The sequence below is a fragment of the Schistocerca nitens genome, chromosome 7, assembly GCF_023898315.1.
Source record: "Schistocerca nitens isolate TAMUIC-IGC-003100 chromosome 7, iqSchNite1.1, whole genome shotgun sequence".
NCBI classification, from domain to species: domain Eukaryota; kingdom Metazoa; phylum Arthropoda; class Insecta; order Orthoptera; family Acrididae; genus Schistocerca; species Schistocerca nitens.
The window spans coordinates 579,156,422-579,174,961 of NC_064620.1; the positions used below are offsets into that span (position 1 = coordinate 579,156,422).

General features: G+C 40.6%; 1 protein-coding gene and 1 long non-coding RNA gene across 2 annotated transcripts in view; one reads left to right on the top strand and one right to left on the bottom strand.

Annotated features, from left to right (window-relative positions):
* Positions 1 to 8,889, bottom strand: part of LOC126194707 (eukaryotic translation initiation factor 2A) — a 180,383-nt gene extending 171,494 nt beyond the window's left edge. The window contains exons 1-2 of the mRNA XM_049932946.1: positions 8,792 to 8,889; positions 8,165 to 8,309 (exon numbers count right to left, since the gene is read on the bottom strand). Coding sequence (XP_049788903.1) covers positions 8,165 to 8,309; positions 8,792 to 8,834 — 188 coding nt within the window. The 5' untranslated portion in view covers positions 8,835 to 8,889. The remainder of the gene's footprint in view (positions 1 to 8,164; positions 8,310 to 8,791) is intronic.
* On the top strand, positions 8,652 to 17,721 carry LOC126194708 (uncharacterized). The gene is made up of 2 exons (XR_007538499.1): positions 8,652 to 9,003; positions 17,124 to 17,721. It is a non-coding gene; the product is annotated as an uncharacterized LOC126194708 (long non-coding RNA).
* Positions 17,722 to 18,540: the final 819 nt, after the last annotated feature.

The following is an 18,540-nucleotide window of genomic DNA, read 5'->3' on the forward strand; positions in this document are numbered from 1 at the left end:
AAGACGCCATCGCACCAGATCTGGTTGAAGATGACAAGATGTCGCTTGTAGTCAGATGAGATACTTTTAATCATCTGGCTGTGGATGCCATCAGGCCCAGGAGCTGTGTCAGGGCAATGTGCAAGGGCACTGAGGAGCTCTCACTCTATAAATGGGACTTTATAGGATTCACTGCAGCGTGTAGTGAATGAGAGGACATTCCCTTACAGCTGCAGTTTGAGTGTGCGAAAGGCTGGGGGTTAATTATCTGACACAGAGGCTCGAGCAAAGTGCTCAGCAAAGTGCTCCGCAACCGCGTTTGCGTTGGTACATAACACACCATTTATGGGAACACCGGGGACAGCTGTTGGGGCCCAGTACCCGAAAAGACGTTTGATTTTTGCCCTACTTGGGAAGGTGACGTGTGGTACCCAATGGTGGAGACATATCTCTACCAACACTCCTCCTTCCATTGTTCGATAAGGTAGCAAACACGGGCATGGAGTCGTTTAAAGGCTATGAGGTGTTCCAGGGAAGTGTGCCACTTATGCCGCTGTAGAGCTTGTCGACGCTCCTTAATTGCTTCAGCGACTTCCTGCAACCACCAAGGGACTGCCTTACGCCTCGGGCTCCCTAAGAGCGAGGGATCACGTTTTCTGCTGCAGAAACAATTGTGCTAGTCACCTGCTCAACCATCACATCGATGTTACCGTATGGGGGAGATTCAGCGGTGACAGCGAGGTGAAAGTCTGCCTTGTTCAAAGCCCATCTGGGCAGGTGTCCGTGCACCTGATGCTGGGGCAGTGACAGGAAGATGGGGAAGTGGTCACTACCACACAGGTCATCATGTGCTCTCCAGTGGATAGATGGGAGAAGTCCTGGGCTGCAAATTGATAAATCAATGGCCGAGTAACTACCATGAGCCGCACTGAAATGTGTAGCAGCCCCAGTATTTAAGAGGCAGAGGTCGAACTGAGACAGTAAAGTTTCGACATATCTGCCTCGGCCAGTAAGCATGGTACCACCCCACAAGGGGTTATGGGCATTAAAATCTCCCAGAAGTAGGAAAGGTTTAGGGAGTTGATCAATCAGTGCAGCTAATACATTCAGGGGTACTGCACCATCTGGAGGAAGATATACATTGCAGACAGTTATTTTCTGCATCGTCCTTATTCTGGCAGCCACAGCTTCAAGATGGGTACATGTTCACTACAGACCAAGTTCAGGACATAAACGCAAACTCCATCTGACACTCGATTACAGTCGCTACGGTTCCTGTAATATCCCTTATAGCAGCGGAGGGCAGGGGTCCGCATTGCTGAGAACCAGGTTTCCAGGAGGGCAATGCAGATAGCAGGTGTAAAGCTTAACAGTTGCCATAGCTGAGCCAGGCGGTGGAAAAAACCACCACAATTCCACTGGAGGATGACACTGTGAGACTGGGAAGGCATGGAACATTCAATGAGGCAGTTTACACCTCAGAGTCACCTGCTGCCACCAATTTATTGCCTGAGCAGTCTATATCAATTGTGTCTGAGGGTCTGGAGAGATCTAGGTCCTCAGCGGATGCCAAAGTCTCCATCCCCTCCTCAGCCACAGAGCTTGTAGGTAGCAGTGGTACAGGTGCCACTGCAGTTTCCTTGGTCTTATGGGTTTTCTTTTTGGATTTCTCTCACTGCTCCTTGGGTTTACCTGGCTGGGAAGACTTCACTGGGTCAGTCTCCAGGACTGAGGATGAGCGTGAAGCCCTACAACCAGCTGCTTTTGGGCTCTTCAGCCACTGGCAGGTGTCGTCTTTCCCACTAGAAGAAATCTGGGAAAGGAATGACCCAAGTGACTCCTTCCTAGCGAGAGAAGCCAAAGAAGACTTACGCTTCTCCGGCTTAGAAGTGGGGACGGACATCCCTGATAGTTGTGGGGGTGTGGGTGTTGCTCCCGAAGTAAGTGGAGCAGGAGCAACAGGGAGGAAAATGCCCCCCCACCATCAAGGGGCCAAGAGTAGTCTTCCGGCTCTGAGAGGTGACCTGGGTTGGCAGAGCTGATGGTGCCAGACCTGTTGTAGCGGCAGCGTAAGATGATGTCATACACACAGGATGTAGGCGTTCAAACTTTCTCTTAGCCTCAGTATAGGTCAGTCTGTCCCGGGTCTTGTACTCCATGATTTTCCTTTCCTTCTGGAGGATCCTGCAGTCAGGCGAGCAAGGCGAATGGTGCTCTCCGCAGTTGACACAGATGGGAGGGAGGGCACATGGAGTATTGGGTTGTAATGGGCGTCCATAATCTCAGCATGTGATGCTGGAAGTGCAGAGGGAAGGCATATGGACGAACTTCCAACACTTAAAGCACAACATTGGGGTAGGGATATAGGGCTTTACATCACATCAGTAGACCATCACCTTGGCCATCTCGCGCAATGTATCACCCTCAAAGGTCAAGTGAAGGCACCGGTGGCGACCTGATTATCCTTCGGACCCCGGTGGACATCCTGGATGAAATGTACACCACACCGTTCTAAATTGGCGCGCAGCTTATCGTTGAACTGCAAAAGAAGGTCTCTGTTAAATATGATAGCCTGGATCATATTTAAGCTCTTATGGGGCGTTACGGAAACATCCCCCAGCTTGTAACAAGCGAGTAACCCTCCCGTGACTGGGCAGAGGATGCTGTTTTGATCAAGACTGACCCTGATCTCATTTTGGACAAGCCCTCCACCTCCCCGAACTTGTCCTCTAAATGCTCAACAAAAAACTGAGGCTTCATTGTCATGGAAGATTCCCCATCAACTCTCAAACATACATGGTACCGGTGCGAATAAGATCCGTTGCCATCCTTAGCCTGAAATTCCTCCCATGGTGTGGCCAGGGAGGGGAACGATTTGGGGGTCGTACTTCTGTGTGCTGAATTGAGCACGTGATCGCTTAGAAACAGCTGGTGTTTCACCACCAGCAAGAGATGATGGACTACGTTTCATCGCATGTCATCCGCCTTGATGCCACCCACTCCGACCAGGGGCCCTCCCCACGTGCGCCACCCAGCCGCAGCAAAGGCCACTTGGCAGGATTGCCATTGCCGGGAGTCCCAATGCCCCAGGGGAATGGGCATCTAACCCTTGGCATACGTGGTGAGTTAATAGCGCAGGCATCAGCGGAGCGATCCTTGAGTGGTCAGGGGGCTACAACCAACAGGGTACATGGCGGCCCCACCACAACAGACTGGCTACCGTGCTGAATATCAGGTGCAAAGAAGTGCATGGTCATCGTCGATGCAGAAATCGACACTGCATAGTGCATGGTGGAAAACACACCCAGGAAGGTGTCCTCGCCCAAGAGATGGAGAATGGGCAGGACTGCAATGCAACGACGAGAAACTGAGCTAAAGATCTCAATGCACGATGGACACAATGCACCTCATAAGGCGCCCTTCCGCAATTGGCTCGCTCTTCAGGAAAATTTTGAAGAATGGTCAAACCCTACAGGGGACCATCACATAAAGGCTGAAATGTGTGAAACTCCTTTCAGTCGCCTCATACAACAGGCAGGAACACCTCGGGCCTATTCTAACCCCCGGACCTGCAGGGAGAAACTTCCACAAGCTCAAGAATTTAAAGTGGAGCCTCGGAAGTCAGATAGATGCGCTAGATAAAGAGGTTTGGTGGAGGATAACACGAATAGAATAAGACGTTATCAATTAATCTTTCTATTGAGTAATCCTGTAATAATAACATCAACAACAACAATAATAATAATAATAATAATAATAATAATAATATAATTTATATGAACTAATATTCAAACAATTGACACACATTTTTAGTATTTTAAAACTTGTGAATTGTAAAGCTCAATAACATTAAACTACACTGTTAGGTTAAAAACAAATAACTCCCTGAGATTTTATGAATTCCTGAAATTCCCTGAGACTTCCATGTTTCTTCTTGCTAAAATGTAAACCAATTCCAGGTTTTCCAAAAGAATCATCACCCTTGTTTAAAATCCTCAACACTGACTTGTAAAATCTTAGAACATATTCTGAGCTCCAATATAATGAATTATCTCCAACAGAATGACCTCCTCCATCACCAACTAATAGATTTCGGAAATGTCAGTTATGTGAAACCCAACTCGCACTTTTCTAACATGACGTACCGAAAGCCATGGATCAAGGCAGTCAGATAGCCATCATATTCCTTGATTTTCAAAAAGCATTTGACTTAGTACCACGTCTGCACTTAGTATCAAAAGTACGATTGTATGGTGTATCAAGGGGAATCTGTGACTGGATTAGAGATTTTTTGGTAGGAGGTAGCAGCAAGTTATCTTGGATGGAGATTCATTGACAGATGTACATGTAACTTTGGGTGTGCCCCGAGGAAGTTGGGTCTGCAGCTGTTCACAGGGTACATTAATGACCTTCAAACAATATTACTAGTAACCTCAGATTTTTATCACATGATGAAGTTATATGCAATCAAGTACACTCAAAAAGAAGCTGCATATATATTTTGCCAGATCTTGGTAAGATTTCAAAGCAGTGCACAGATTGGCAACATGCTTTAAACGTTCAGAAATGTAAAATGGTGCACTTCAGAAACAAAAAAAGTAGTATCCTATGCTTACGGTATCAACAAGCCACAGTTTTAATCAATAAATTCTTCCAAATACCTGTGCATTTGTCATGGGTAAACTGGTAGTGGACTTAGATTTATTGGTAGTACACCAGGGAAATGCAGTCAGTCAACAAAGGAGATCGCTTACAAATCACTCATGTGACACATCCTACAATACTGCTCAAGTGTGTGGAACCCCTGCCAAATAGGACTAACAGGTGATACTGAACCTATACAGAGAAGATCAGCACGAATTGTCACAGGTTTGGTTTACCCATGAGAGAGAGTTACAGTGATGCTGAAGAAATTGAACTGGCATGCACTGACAAACTAGTCCAAGAAAGCCTACTTACAAAGTTACAAGAACTAGCTTTAAATGTTGACTTTTAGAAATATACTACAACCCCCTACACATCACTCAAGGATAATGAGTACAAGATTAGATTAATTATAGCACACACAAGAGCATTTAAACAGCCATTCTTCCTGCTACCCACATATAAATGGGACAAGAAAAAGCCCTTTGTACTAGGGAATGTACTCCCTCCCACGCACTTCACAGTGGTTTGTAGACTGTAGATGTAGACCATAAGTCATTAACATTTGCCTTTATGAAGACATTGCTAGGGCAGAAGGCAATGATCCAGAAATATTCTTTACCATTTTTAACAATATTTTGCACCTGATGGGTCGCAGCTACTTTCTGATAATTCCACAGGTAAATTCAGACCACATGTTGTTCTATCCTACCAACAAGTCTTCCATGTACTACACGAGTTTACTGATCCTGGCATCAGACGCACAGTGGACTGGATTACACAGTGCTTCATTTGGGCTTCACTGAAAAAAGATGTGGGCAAAAACATGAATTTGCTGTTAATGAGCAAAAGTTTCTGATGATACAAACATTGCTCAGGGAACTTCCTGTGAAGTTAACAATTACTTCCTGCATACCCACGTTAGTGTGGTGAGGCCACTATCTTGCTCTCAGTGCTCTGTGTATCTCTTAACAGTGATTGACAGGCTTACATATGGGCCAGAGGACTTCTCTGCAGAAAATGTTAACTGCACTCTTATCATTGTGGTTTGCTCATTTTGGAGTCCTAAAAACCAACACCACCAACAGAGGATGACAGAGACTGTCAGCTATTCGCTCACCTCACAAACACCTAGGTCTAGTCCTCATCAAAATCAACGCTTACCTCCAGCATCAGACAGTTAAGTTGACCATAAACATCGTAGCCTTAAGGCAACATCAAGTGTCTGATTTTAATGGGTCTCCATGCTTATGTGATTCCAGAACATAACTCCATTGCTGCAGAAATGACTTACAGCATGACAACAAGGCTTCCAATTGTTTCTTTAATCCTACACCAGTGGGTTGTGAACATTCCACCTTTATTTTCAAGTTGATGCAGCAGACTGCATTATTTAAACTGATACAGGTCCAGATCATGCTACAAAATTGCCTTAATCCACCCTGAAATTACTACCTCTTCAAAGTATTTGTAACACATGATACACAGAGGACACCTGTCCCATCTATCTAGGATGGTACATGCTCTGAAAAGCACTTTGTTGTTGAAACACTTCTTGGTCAGAAGGCCGTATCCATATACAGATGGAAGCCAGACTTCCTGGTGAAGAATACAGATCCCATAAAGCCCGCATTAACTTCAAGTAAATAGCCGGCTTCAGCCATTAAAACTCCAGAGTGTCATCAACCAATCCAACAAAGTAACCATTCTGGTTGCATAGTGCATTTCCCAAAGAAATACCTGTACATTGTTTTTAAGGGGGTAGTTGTATGTGGCTGGGTAGCTGACACTGTAAAATGCAAATTCTGCTACAAGTATTGACACCTAATGCATTAATTAGTCTTTTACTTTTGTTTATGGTATCCTTGGCAACATAGTTGTTAAAATATATGCACATTCATGATAGGGTGTTGTTATTGTTTTTGTTCGTGTGCAACAAAAGTAGTGTTAATAAATAGTAATTTTAATCAGAATCAAAGTACTGTGGCAACAATACATCTACATATTTCATAAGTAACCAAGATCAAATTAAGTTAGTTATAAGTGAAGGCCCCTCTAAGAATCCATTTAATGAAATATCAGTCAGTGCAGCAGTAACAGACCTTAATAAAACCACTTAGAAAATATGAAGCTCTAGCTCCTCTATTTTATGTCATTTACTTATATTCAAGAACCAAAAACCACCTACAGTAACTACTATTACCTAGTAATTTGAGATATTTCTTATTTCACAGATGAATAAGCATAGTTGCAATATTCTCATCAAGAATTCCATGACATTTTACAAACAACTCACTCTATATCTCTCTAATGGAAAACAGCTCCAATTTTCAGCAGGAAAATTTCTTCCCCCTTTCAGTGTCAGATCAATAGGAAAATTCGATACTAAATGTTGGCTTTGACCAGTGATTTAATGTCAACAGTTGCTGTGGTTTCACCTTTTGGTTTGTGTTTTGAAAGTTCAGTTGTTAGTTGGGGAAGCTAGCAAAGGCGGGGGAAAAAATCCGTGGCTACGGTGACAGTATGACCTTTAGCTGCACCCATTTTTATATCCACTGATATGATGCCACGATTGCTACGCTGTTTACAGCATTTGTCGCATGCTTCCTATGGCACTGACCAAAGCTGACAACTAGTATCAAACATTCCTCTTTATCCCCAGTATCTTCACATTACTTATTTAATCACATGCATTCATTCGCAAATATGATAGGCCTACTGTCAATATTTGATGATGTTATGAGTTCCATAACAACGAAGATCCCTATGGTATTCAACACAGGTACAAAGGCTACACATGCTGCTTAAGGGAAACACATTGACCATCTTGCAAATAAATTTATTTAATCCTGTTTTACAGGGTTGTGGTCACAATTGTATCATATCTGGTTTTAACTTCTTATTAAACAAAATTATTTGATCTGGATACATTACATAGTAACTCTTGAAAATGAGGAGGACAGCACTCTGGTTAAAGTAAAACTGGTTCTCATGCAATTTGTGTGACCAAGGATGATAAGAAATTTATTTCAACACAGTTCCTGGCAAAATTTCTTCAGCATTGGTGGTTTATAGAAGAGATCTTAAAGAAGTGTCAGCCGCTGAAAAAAGAATGTTATTTACAGATGGTGCCTTCAAGTAAATGGCCAGTTCAGTAGGCTAAATATTCCAGTCAAAAATATCACATGTATTCGACCTTTTAGTGCAGCTAACATGTTGGGAGGATAGGATAAACATATGACATATGGCTGTTGCACTGTAATACATCAGTAGTCTTTCAGATGCAAGGGGGCATTTTTTAAAACAATCCCTTGTTATTTAAAGATGGGGAAAACTAGACTCATGAGGTTCGATAGCATTACTGCGACTGTAAATAGTGGATGGTAATTGATCACACTGGTCCATAAACGTAATTTGCCAATGGATGCAAAAATGTTAGAATTATTGCAACAGCATTACATAAAACTATTCACAAACGCAGAGTACAACACAAGAAACACTGGTAGCAGCGCCGCGATTTAAAACAAACATCTTCACTCACCATGTTCCGTTCGCCCAGGCAAAGTATTTTCCTGTTGGATCGAATGCCATAGTCCTGCATGTTTTGCTGTCCTCTCTTGCAAACGATGAGACAAGATCATAACTGGGTGGACCCAAACTGATTGAAATGCCCGTTGATCCCCGAACTGTCAAACACAAAATCAAACTCTGCGTAAAACACGCGTGTCTGCCAACAATCTAGATAAAGCGAGAGTTGTCTAGTTTTGCAAAATATTATGGTTTACACTAATGAACTTCCTGGATAGACATAAATGCCGGTAAAAAAACGAAAAGAAACATGCTCTCGCATAACCTAGATTCGCACAGTTGCAAATGTAACTCTACAATAAAGAGGCCCTCGTAGTCAAAATTCCCGTAACGTGTTTATCAAATGAGTCAACTTCTTTACCTTCGATGTCTTATACTATTCCATAAAATCTATTTCACCCTTACGTATGGTGACAACAGCAGCACGGGATTCACGAATACAAATTATTGTGCTACGTGTCTTTGACCAGCCCTGTCGTTTCAGATATCAATTAGTATGAAAAATGGTGTACCAAGAAAAAGTTTGTTCTTTCTGTTAGACTCCCACGTAGGCAGTATACGAAAAAAGTATCACGATTACCTGCAACAACGGGCACATTCGCCGCCATCTTTACTCTGACCATGTGCAACGTAAATGAAAATAGATTAGGAATATCGGTGTTTTCTTACAGAAGTGCTTTGAAATGCGTGTCCCATGTCATGCTGCTGTTTTATTTGTCTGGTAATGCCTAAGAATGGTGGTGTTAATCGAGGGAATATGCTCGAACTAAGAAACTGTATGTAATATAACTGGTATGATAATTATCTTGTATGAACAGATTTATCCAGATAGCGTTTACAACGCTAAAAAGTTTGACCATGTAGCAGTTAACAGCATTCTGTCAAAAGTTTTTATTTAGTCAACAGGCTTTACAGTTTTCATTGGATTGGATTGACTACCAATAATTCGTTTGCTGGAAGAATCATTAGGTGTCACTTTTTTGTTCTTTGTACATTGTATCAGAAAAAACAAAGATTTCTTTCAGGAAAAACTTGTTTCATTCAAAATCACTTTTTTTCTCACAAAACAAAACTTTCGCTGTGTTCGTGAGTTACATCAACACCATTGAATGTTGCGAAAATGAAATTCATTTTTTTGACCGATGAAAATTCCTGAATAAATGAAGTGATCACTCTTGAGTAGATTAGGTATAACATTATATGAAAGACTGTTGCATATCACTATTATTTACTAAAAATACTATAGTTGTGCAGTGCTTCATTTTTTTTTATTTCTTTCCAGCCATTAGTTTATTTATTGCAGTATATAGTAGCGCATATGCATATATTTTAAGATAAAATAGTGTTACAGTGTATGTATACTAGGCACCATTTTGCAGAAGAGTTAAACTGTGGTGGAGGATGTCATCAGACTCTAGCCACTTTTTTGCAAATTTGATATTGATAGGACATTCTTAAAAACTTTGAGCTATGTCAGTGGTATTTCTAAAAATCCACAAGTGAATGTTATGGAGGTACTTTCGGTTTAACGAGTTCTCCATAACTGTAGAAGTTATCAGATAGGCCTACAGTTTAAGATGTTTTTCTTGAGCCCTCACCTAGCTACAGTTTCCTGTCAACTCCAAGCAGAAGATTGGAAACAACACTGCCTTCGCAGGTACTTCTACAACAAAATATCCCTGTGGCATGCTGCACTGTTTCCCAGCTAAGGTTGGCAACCGATAGAAACAATCCATAATGGGCTGAAGTCATCCAGTTTCAACCGATTACTGCAATCCCAAAGAAGGCCAAGTTATATTGTGTGTATAGTACGAGGAGAACAGGAATGTCATTATTCATAGTTAACATAATTAGTTTCAACAATCCTGTTGGATGAACATCCACAACTGAGCATTATACCAGACGTTGAAAGGAATTTAATAACAGAAGCGGTATTTTCAACCTCTGGTATTACCAGTTTTAGTTTCTATTGCATTGTTTCTGATTTTATTTACAATTTTCTTGCAATACTATTTGGAAATTGTTATCTCAGCTTTGTATTAGGCTCCTGATTTTTTTCTGGATCTTACATATGCACTATTTGTGGAGTCCTTTTTTATAAATTGGAGTTAATCAGCGTGTGTAGTTGTGGGCTTTCATGTTTTCCATTAAGGAGCACAGGGTAGTTACAGTGGGTCAATTGGTGTGCAACTGCATTAAAATTACTTGGCACATCACAAACATTGTAAAAATTACATATTGGATGCCCCCTATGCATCTTTTTAATATAGCATGGACATAAAAATTAGATTACACTACTGGTTGGTTAATTACCATAACCCCCATTTGGCTTTCACATCTGTTGGCCTCACCAACTCTTGACCAAATTGTTACCTTTCAACCTAATGTAGCACTTGGACTGAGCTACAGGTCAGTCTGTCACCACAACTACAACATTTCAGGAGGGTAATCTAAGTATGTTACAAGTTATCATTTTTTAAACACTCTGCTTATAGTAGTAACTTTGTTCATTCTCATTGTATATAGTTTGCTCCCAACACAAGATTTGGACACATGAAATCCAAGTCAGGAATAGAACCTTCAGTAAACACAATTATATTCTGAACAGTGTGATCCTGGTATGATAGAAAACACTAATCATAAGCCTATAAGCTTTGTAAGATAACAGGCCCACTGAACAGTTTGTACGGTCAGGCAAGTGAAATTTGTACAGTGGAATGATACTGAATGTATCTTAATATTGTCATGTTGGTTTTCTTAGTGTTACTAACCTCACTTACATATCCTGTTAATGTTATTATGTTTAAAAGTAATTTCCTCACTTGACAGTTGTAGACTTAACAACAAAATTTCTATTTCCAGTATATATCTGCGTCTCTTTCATGAAAGTGTTACTCTTACAAGCTTTAAAACTACTTATAATTTACTTTCTTTACCTGGAATTTCCTATATTTGATAGTTCCGCATAAATACAGTATATGGTTATAATAGAGGGAAACATTCCACGTAGGAAAAATATATCTAAAAACAAAGATGATGTGACTTACCAAATGAAAGTGCTGGCAGGTCGACAGACACACAAACAAACACAAACGTGTATGTTTGTGTCTGTCGACCTGCCAGCACTTTCATTTGGTAAGTCACATCATCTTTGTTTTTAGATATACATATACAGTATATTATACACCAACGCACTACAGATGTGCTTTAACTGCTATGTACTAATCGTTTATATTAAATAACCTGTCATTCTGCCATACAAAAGCCAGCTCCTTGTTGGGAATTAAACTTGAGTGAATGAGTAGAAGAATATTAGTCTTATAACTCTGCATCAGTTTAATGACAACTGAATGAGAGAAAGCACTGTTTACATGAGGAAAAGGTTATGTAAGAGCTGGATGACGTGCCCACCCTGCTGAAGCCAGACACTTTCATTAATGCAACCAAAATTTGATACTTCATTACCTAAACACGCATTAACTCAACTCTAGTTGTCTTGCTAGGCCACATAGTGAGCTGTCTGCATATAAAACTCAATAAGCAGCTCTGATCAGATTTTTAGAGACTTCAACTTTGTTTTCACAAGCAGGCCAGAAGAAGGGAGTGGCAGTACAGATAGACTGAACTAGCTGTCTGAAATGATTTTATGAAAAGCATGTGAAGTTTTAATCTCAGTAGTTGATGTAGAATGTGAAATAACTGTGTATTTCTTCTTAGTTCATTTGCTCTCCACTCTAGAATGAAAATTGTTCTCTCTTTCGCTGTTTCTCTGATACAAAGCAGTGGACTGCCTACTGGGTATACGAGCTGCCCTGTAGTGTTCGTAGAGTACATTCCGTACCTAATGTGCCATAGACAACCAACTGCAAAAATACGTTCCTGCACAGAACTTTAGTTCTCTCTCTGTGTGTGTGTGTGTGTGTGTGTGTGTGTGTGTGTGTGTGTGTGTGTGTGTGTGCGCGTGCGTGTGCGTGCGTGCGTGCAATGGTGGTGGCAGTGGTGGTGTCCAAAGTGGAGATATTTAAAGAAAGAGGATTACGGAAGTGACCGATTCCACCCGTCTTCTTTGACCCATGACATCACCAGTATGGCGGAAATGGCTATTCTAAGGGTCTCCAATATGGCGCCTGTGATGTCACTACATACACACGGCAACAAATAAGAAAATACGTATAAATAAGACAATAACATCTCCCTACAAAAATACAATCAAACTAAAGGGGTAGCCGGGGGAAAATGGGGGTTTTAGGGAGGGGACAAGCTAAATATAACAGTAAAAAAAAACACACACCACGATCCCAAAACACACAAAATGACGAACAAAAAAAATATTTACAAAATCTACAGGAATCGGAAACTTCCCTTGACCTATATAGATCAACCGCAGCTGACGATGCCAAAACACCAATGCCTACAGCAAAAACTACGAAAATTGGAATCAGTCATTTCCCTTGACCTATATAGGTCAACGATAACTATTGATACGAAAAAACCACCACCTACAACTATTAAAAACAAAACCAAAACCATAATACCTCAAAAATTCAAAAGTCAAACACACCAACGTAAATTAAAACATATTCAATACACAAAACATTACAACTCGGAGACACACACACACACACACACACAGAGACAGAGAGTGAGAGAGAGAGAGTGAGGGCACCATCAAACACAACAAGACAACATCTACAAACATAACCAACTCATAAACTCCGTGCCATTACGACATCACACACCACACCACCATTTTGTCAAAGCAGCCAGTTGGAATCGGGCGCTTCTGTTGACCCAAAGAGAGTGTGAATTCCAGTGTGGAAGCAATATAAATTGGTTCTTTAACACATGAACAGTACAATCATTTTCTTCGAACTTCATTCTGATAATTTTTTTAACGAAAGAAAAAGACATTGTATGTGGATTAATTGATCATTGAATTAAACTGGAAATGCTCCATTTCATTTCTCAGTCAACTTTTTTCTAGTTAAGCATAATGTATTCAGTTTTAAGAAATTTTTTCTTTAGGAAACCTAGCCATTTCTTCAGCTTATCAGCACTGTTACAAATGTTGCAGAAGTATTCAGGCTCATCTTGATAAAACATCAAAGTGATCAAAAGATTGGCAAAATTCATAAATGGTCACATATATAAAACTGTGTGTTTCACAGAATTCAAAATCAAAACATCCTGTAAGTAGAATATCAGGAATTCACAGTTGTAATTAGTCAGCTCATATGTTGTTGTTGTTGTTGTTATGGTCTTCAGTCCTGAGACTGGTTTGATGCAGCTGTCCACGCTACTCTATCCTGTGCAAGCTTCTTCATCTCCCAGTACCTACTGCAGCCTACATCCTTCTGAATCTGCTTAGTGTATTCATCTCTTGGTCTCCCTCTATGATTTTTTGCACTCCATCCTGCCCTCCAGTACTAAATTGGTGATCCCTTGATGCCTCAGAACATGTCCTACCAACCGATCCCTTCTTCTAGTCAAGTTGTGCCACAAACTCCTCTTCTCCCCAGTTCTATTCAATAGCTCCTCATTAGTTATGTGATCTACCCATGTAATTTTCAGCATTCTTCTGTAGCACCACATTTTGAAAGCTTCTATTCTCTTCCTGTCCAAACTATTTATCGCCCATGTTTCACTTCCATTCATGGCTACACTCCATACAAATACTTTCAGAAACGACTTCCTGACACTTCAATCTATACTCGATGTTAACAAATTTCTCTTCTTCAGAAACGCTTTCCTTGCCATTGCCAGTCTACATTTTATATCTTCCCTACTTCGACCATCATCAGTTATTTTGCTCTTCAAATAGCAAAACTCCTTTACTACTTTAAGTGTCTCATTTCCGAATCTAATTCCCTGAGCATCACCCGACAGAATTCGACTACATTCCATTATCCTCGTTTTGCTTTTGTTGATGTTCATCTTATACCCTCCTTTCAAGACACAGTCCCAGCTGCTCTTCCAAGTCCTTTGCTGTCTCTGACAGAATTACAATGTCATCGGCGAACCTCAAAGTTTTTATTTCTTCCCCATGGATTTTAATACCTACTCTGAACTTTTCTTTTGTTTCCTTTACTGCTTGCTCAATATACAGATTGAATAGCATCGGGGAGAGGCTACAACCCTGACCACTCCCTTCCCAACCACTGCTTCCCTTTCATGTCCCTCGACTCTTATAACTGCCATCTGCTTTCTGTACAAATTGTAAATGGCCTTCTGCTCCCTGTATTTTACCCCTGCCACCTTCAGAATTTGAAAGAGAGTATTCCAGTCAACATTGTCAAAAGCTTTCTCTAAGTCTACAAATGCTAGAAACGTAGGTTTGCCTTTCCTTAATCTTTCTTCTAAGATTAGTCGTAGGGTCAGTATTGCCTCATGTGTTCCAACACTTCTATGGAAGCCAAAGTGATCTCCCCGAGTTCGGCTTCTACTGTAAAGAATTCACGTTAGTATTTTGCAGCTGTGACTTATTAAACTGATAGTTCGGTAATTTTCACATCTGTCAACACCTGCTTTCTTTGGAATTCTTGAAGTCTGATGGTATTTTCCCTGTCTCATACATCTTGCTCACCAGATGGTAGAGTTTTGTCAGGACTGGCTCTCCCAAGGCTAACAGTAGTTCTAATGGAATGTTGTCTACTCCCGGTGCGTTGTTTCAACTTAGGTTTTACAGTGCTCTGTCGAACTCTTCAGACAGTATCGTATCTCCCATTTCATCTTCATCTAAATCCTCTTCCATTTCCATAATATTGTCCTCCAGAACATCGCCCCTGTATAGACCCTCTATATACTCCTTCCACCTTTCTGCTTTCCCTTCTTTGCTTAGAACTGGGTTTCCATTTGAGCTCTTGATATTCATGCAAGTGGTTCTCTTTTCTCCAAAGGTCTCTTTAATTTTCCTGTAGACAGTATCTATCTTACCCCTCGTGAGATAAGACTCTACATCCTTACATTTGTCATCTAGCCATCCCTGCTTAGCCATTTTGCACTTCCTTTCAATCTCATATTTGAGACATTTGTATTCCTTTTTGCCTGCGTCATTTACTGCATTTTTGTATTTTCTCCTTCCATCAATTAAATTCAGCATCTCTTCTGTTACCCATGGATTTCTACTAGCCCTCGTCTTTTTACCTACTTGATCCTCTGCTGCCTTCACTACTTCATCCCTCAAAGCTACCCATTCTTCTTCTACTGTATTTCTTTCCCCCATTCTTGTCAATTGTTCCCTTATGCTCTCCCTGAAACTCTGTACAACCTCTGATTTATTCAGTTTATCCAGGTTCCATCTCCTTAAATTCACACCTTTTTGCAGTTTCTTCAGTTTTAATCTACAGTTCATAACCAATAGATTGTGGTCAGAGTCCACATCTGCCCCTGGAAATGTCTTACAATTTAAAACCTGGTTCCTAAATCTCTGTCTTACCATTATATAATCTATCTGATACCTTCTAGTATCTCCAGGGTTCTTCCATGTATACAACCTTCTTTCATGATTCTTGAACCAAGTGTTAGCTATGATTAACTTATTCTCTGTGCAAAATTCTACCAGGCGGCTTCCTCTTTCATTTCTCTCCCCCAATCCATATTCACCCACTATGTTTCCTTCTCTCCCTTTTCCCTCTCGAATTCCAGTCACCAGTGACTATTAAATTTTCGTCTCCCTTCACTACCTGAATAATTTCTTTTATCTCATTATACATTTCATCAATTTCTTCATCATCTGCAGAGCTAGTTGGCATATAAACTTGTACTACTGTAGTAGACGTGGGCTTCGTGTCCATCTTAGCCACAATAATGCGTTCACTATGCTGTTTGTAGTAGCTTATCCGTACTCCTATTTTTTTATTCATTATTAAACCTACTCCTGCATTACCCCTATTTGATTTTGTATTTATAACCCTGTATTCACCTGACCAGAAGTCTTGTTCCTCCTGTCACCGAACTTCACTAATTCCCACTATATCTAACTTTAACCTATCCATTTCCCTTTTTAATTTTTCTAACCTACCTGCCCGATTAAGGGATCTGACATTCCACGCTCCGATCCGTAGAATGCTAGTTTTCTTTCTCCTGATGACAAAGTCTTTTTGAGTACTCCCCGCCCGGAGATCCGAATGGGGGACTATTTTACCTCCGGAATATTTTACCCAAGAGGACGCCATTATCATTTAATCATACAGTAAAGCTGCATGCCCTCGGGGAAAAATGGCGGCTGTAGTTTCCCCTTGCTTTCAGCCATTTGCAGTACCACAACAGCAAGGCCGTTTTGGTTAGTGTTACAAGGCCAGATCAGTCAATCATCCAGACTGTTGCCCCTGCAACTACTGAAAAGGCTGCTGCCCCTCTTCAGGAACCACACGTTTGTCTGGCCTCTCAACAGATACCCCTCCGTTGTGGTTGCACCTACGGTACGGCTATCTGTGTCGTTGAGGCATGCAAGCCTCCCCATCAATGGCAAGGTCCATGGTTCATGAGGGGGGGGGGGGGTCAGCTCATATAATGAGTAACAATTTGTGGGGATATGAAATGGAATGATCACATAGGCTCAGTTGTAGGCAGCATGTGGTAAACTTCATTTCATTCATAGGGTATTGGGAAAATGCAAGCAGTCTGCAGATTCCTTATAAATTGCTTATGCACATGAGTCGTGCGTGTGAGTTGCGTTTGCGTGAGTGTGTGTGTGCGTATGTGTGTTTATTGTTGACAGAGGCCATTGGCCGAAAACTTTAAGTGTGAAAATTTTTTTGTTGTACCTATCTGCGAATCAGCATCTCCACTATATGGTGAGTAGCAACTTTCCGTCTCACAATATTGTTACAAACTGCAAACTTAGATGTAGATGTGTGGTTGTCAGCAAGTTTTCTTGTGATTAAATCATTTACCCTGAAATCATTTTACAGAGACTGCTGCCCGATACGTTCCAGGTGACTGACCTTGTATATGTGTATCCCATCCCTATGGCATGAAGTTCTCAGCAGCATCAGGTGTCTGTTGTGCCACTGTGTAGTAAGCGCTAGCTGTGCAGTGCTCAAGTACTGAAATGAAAATGCTGCCTGCGGCAATGTGAACACCAACTATTGATCCCCTAAATGACATTGTAGCTGGAAAGTATGTAATATATAATTTATTTGCATTTATCATTGTGCAGAAGACAAACAGCATTGCACAGAAAGAGAAATTTAGCTTTAATATACTGTCAACAATAAGGTTATTCATTAGAATCGTACCACAAACTCAAATTGGAGAAGAATGGGAAACACAGTAAGCTGCATCTTAATTCAAAAGAAGCGTCTCGATATTTCTATTCAGTGTTTTTGGGAAATGATAGCACTCGTAAATCTGAATGACTGAACAGAAATTTTATTCCTCCTCCATCCAAATGCAAGACCAGTGCCTTAACCACTATGCCACTTTTAAAATAATGCACAACAACATTAATGAACATTCACAATTGCATTATTGTTACTGTGACTTTTAAATAAAGTTGTTGTACATGCATATTGGTCTCTTTATGACATCCTAGTTCCCCTTTCCCCAAATGACATTTTCTGCTTTTTGGGAAACCCAGACTATCTAATGAAAATTTTTATTCTACATTTTCAACATTATGCATTAGTTAATTTTCAATTCAGAATGCAATTTTCCCTCTGCAGCAAAGTATGCTATGACCTCTCTTTCTTTCTTTCTTTCTTTCGTTCTTCACCAGATAACTTACTTGTAGCATTGTAGGGAAAGTTGAAGGTCCAGTTTTGAGTCCTAGTCCACCATGTGGTTTTAATCTCCCAGGATTTTAAAGCCACTTTCATGTGTACTGTTCCAAGTTTTGCTATAATCTTGTTAAAACGTTTGAAACTGCTTAAATAAGCCATAAATTTTAGAGTGTTACATAGGCGTCAAAGTAGTATAGTACAACATTTATACTCCACATACTGTGCTTATTGAAAAATAACAGTGGAAAAAAATATATTTTCTAGGCTTATGGCTCCAGCAACCATGTGTTATTTAAGTTGATGAAAAACAACCAGAGATTACAAGAGCCCTTGACTAATACAAATTTCAAAATAATGTTTCAGTGATCTATATTACTAAATGGCTAAAACTCGTATGAGCATGGTTCCTATTGCAGATTGCCTAGTTAACAGCTTGTAAGGCCAACAAAAATTTGATTTTCAGCATTCATGTAATTAGAATGAGATTTTCACTCTGCAGTGAAGTGTGCGCTGATATGAAACTTCCTGGCAGATTAAAACTGTGTGCCGGACTGAGACTCAAATTCGGGACCTTTGCCTTTCGTGAGCAAGTGCTCTACCAACTGAG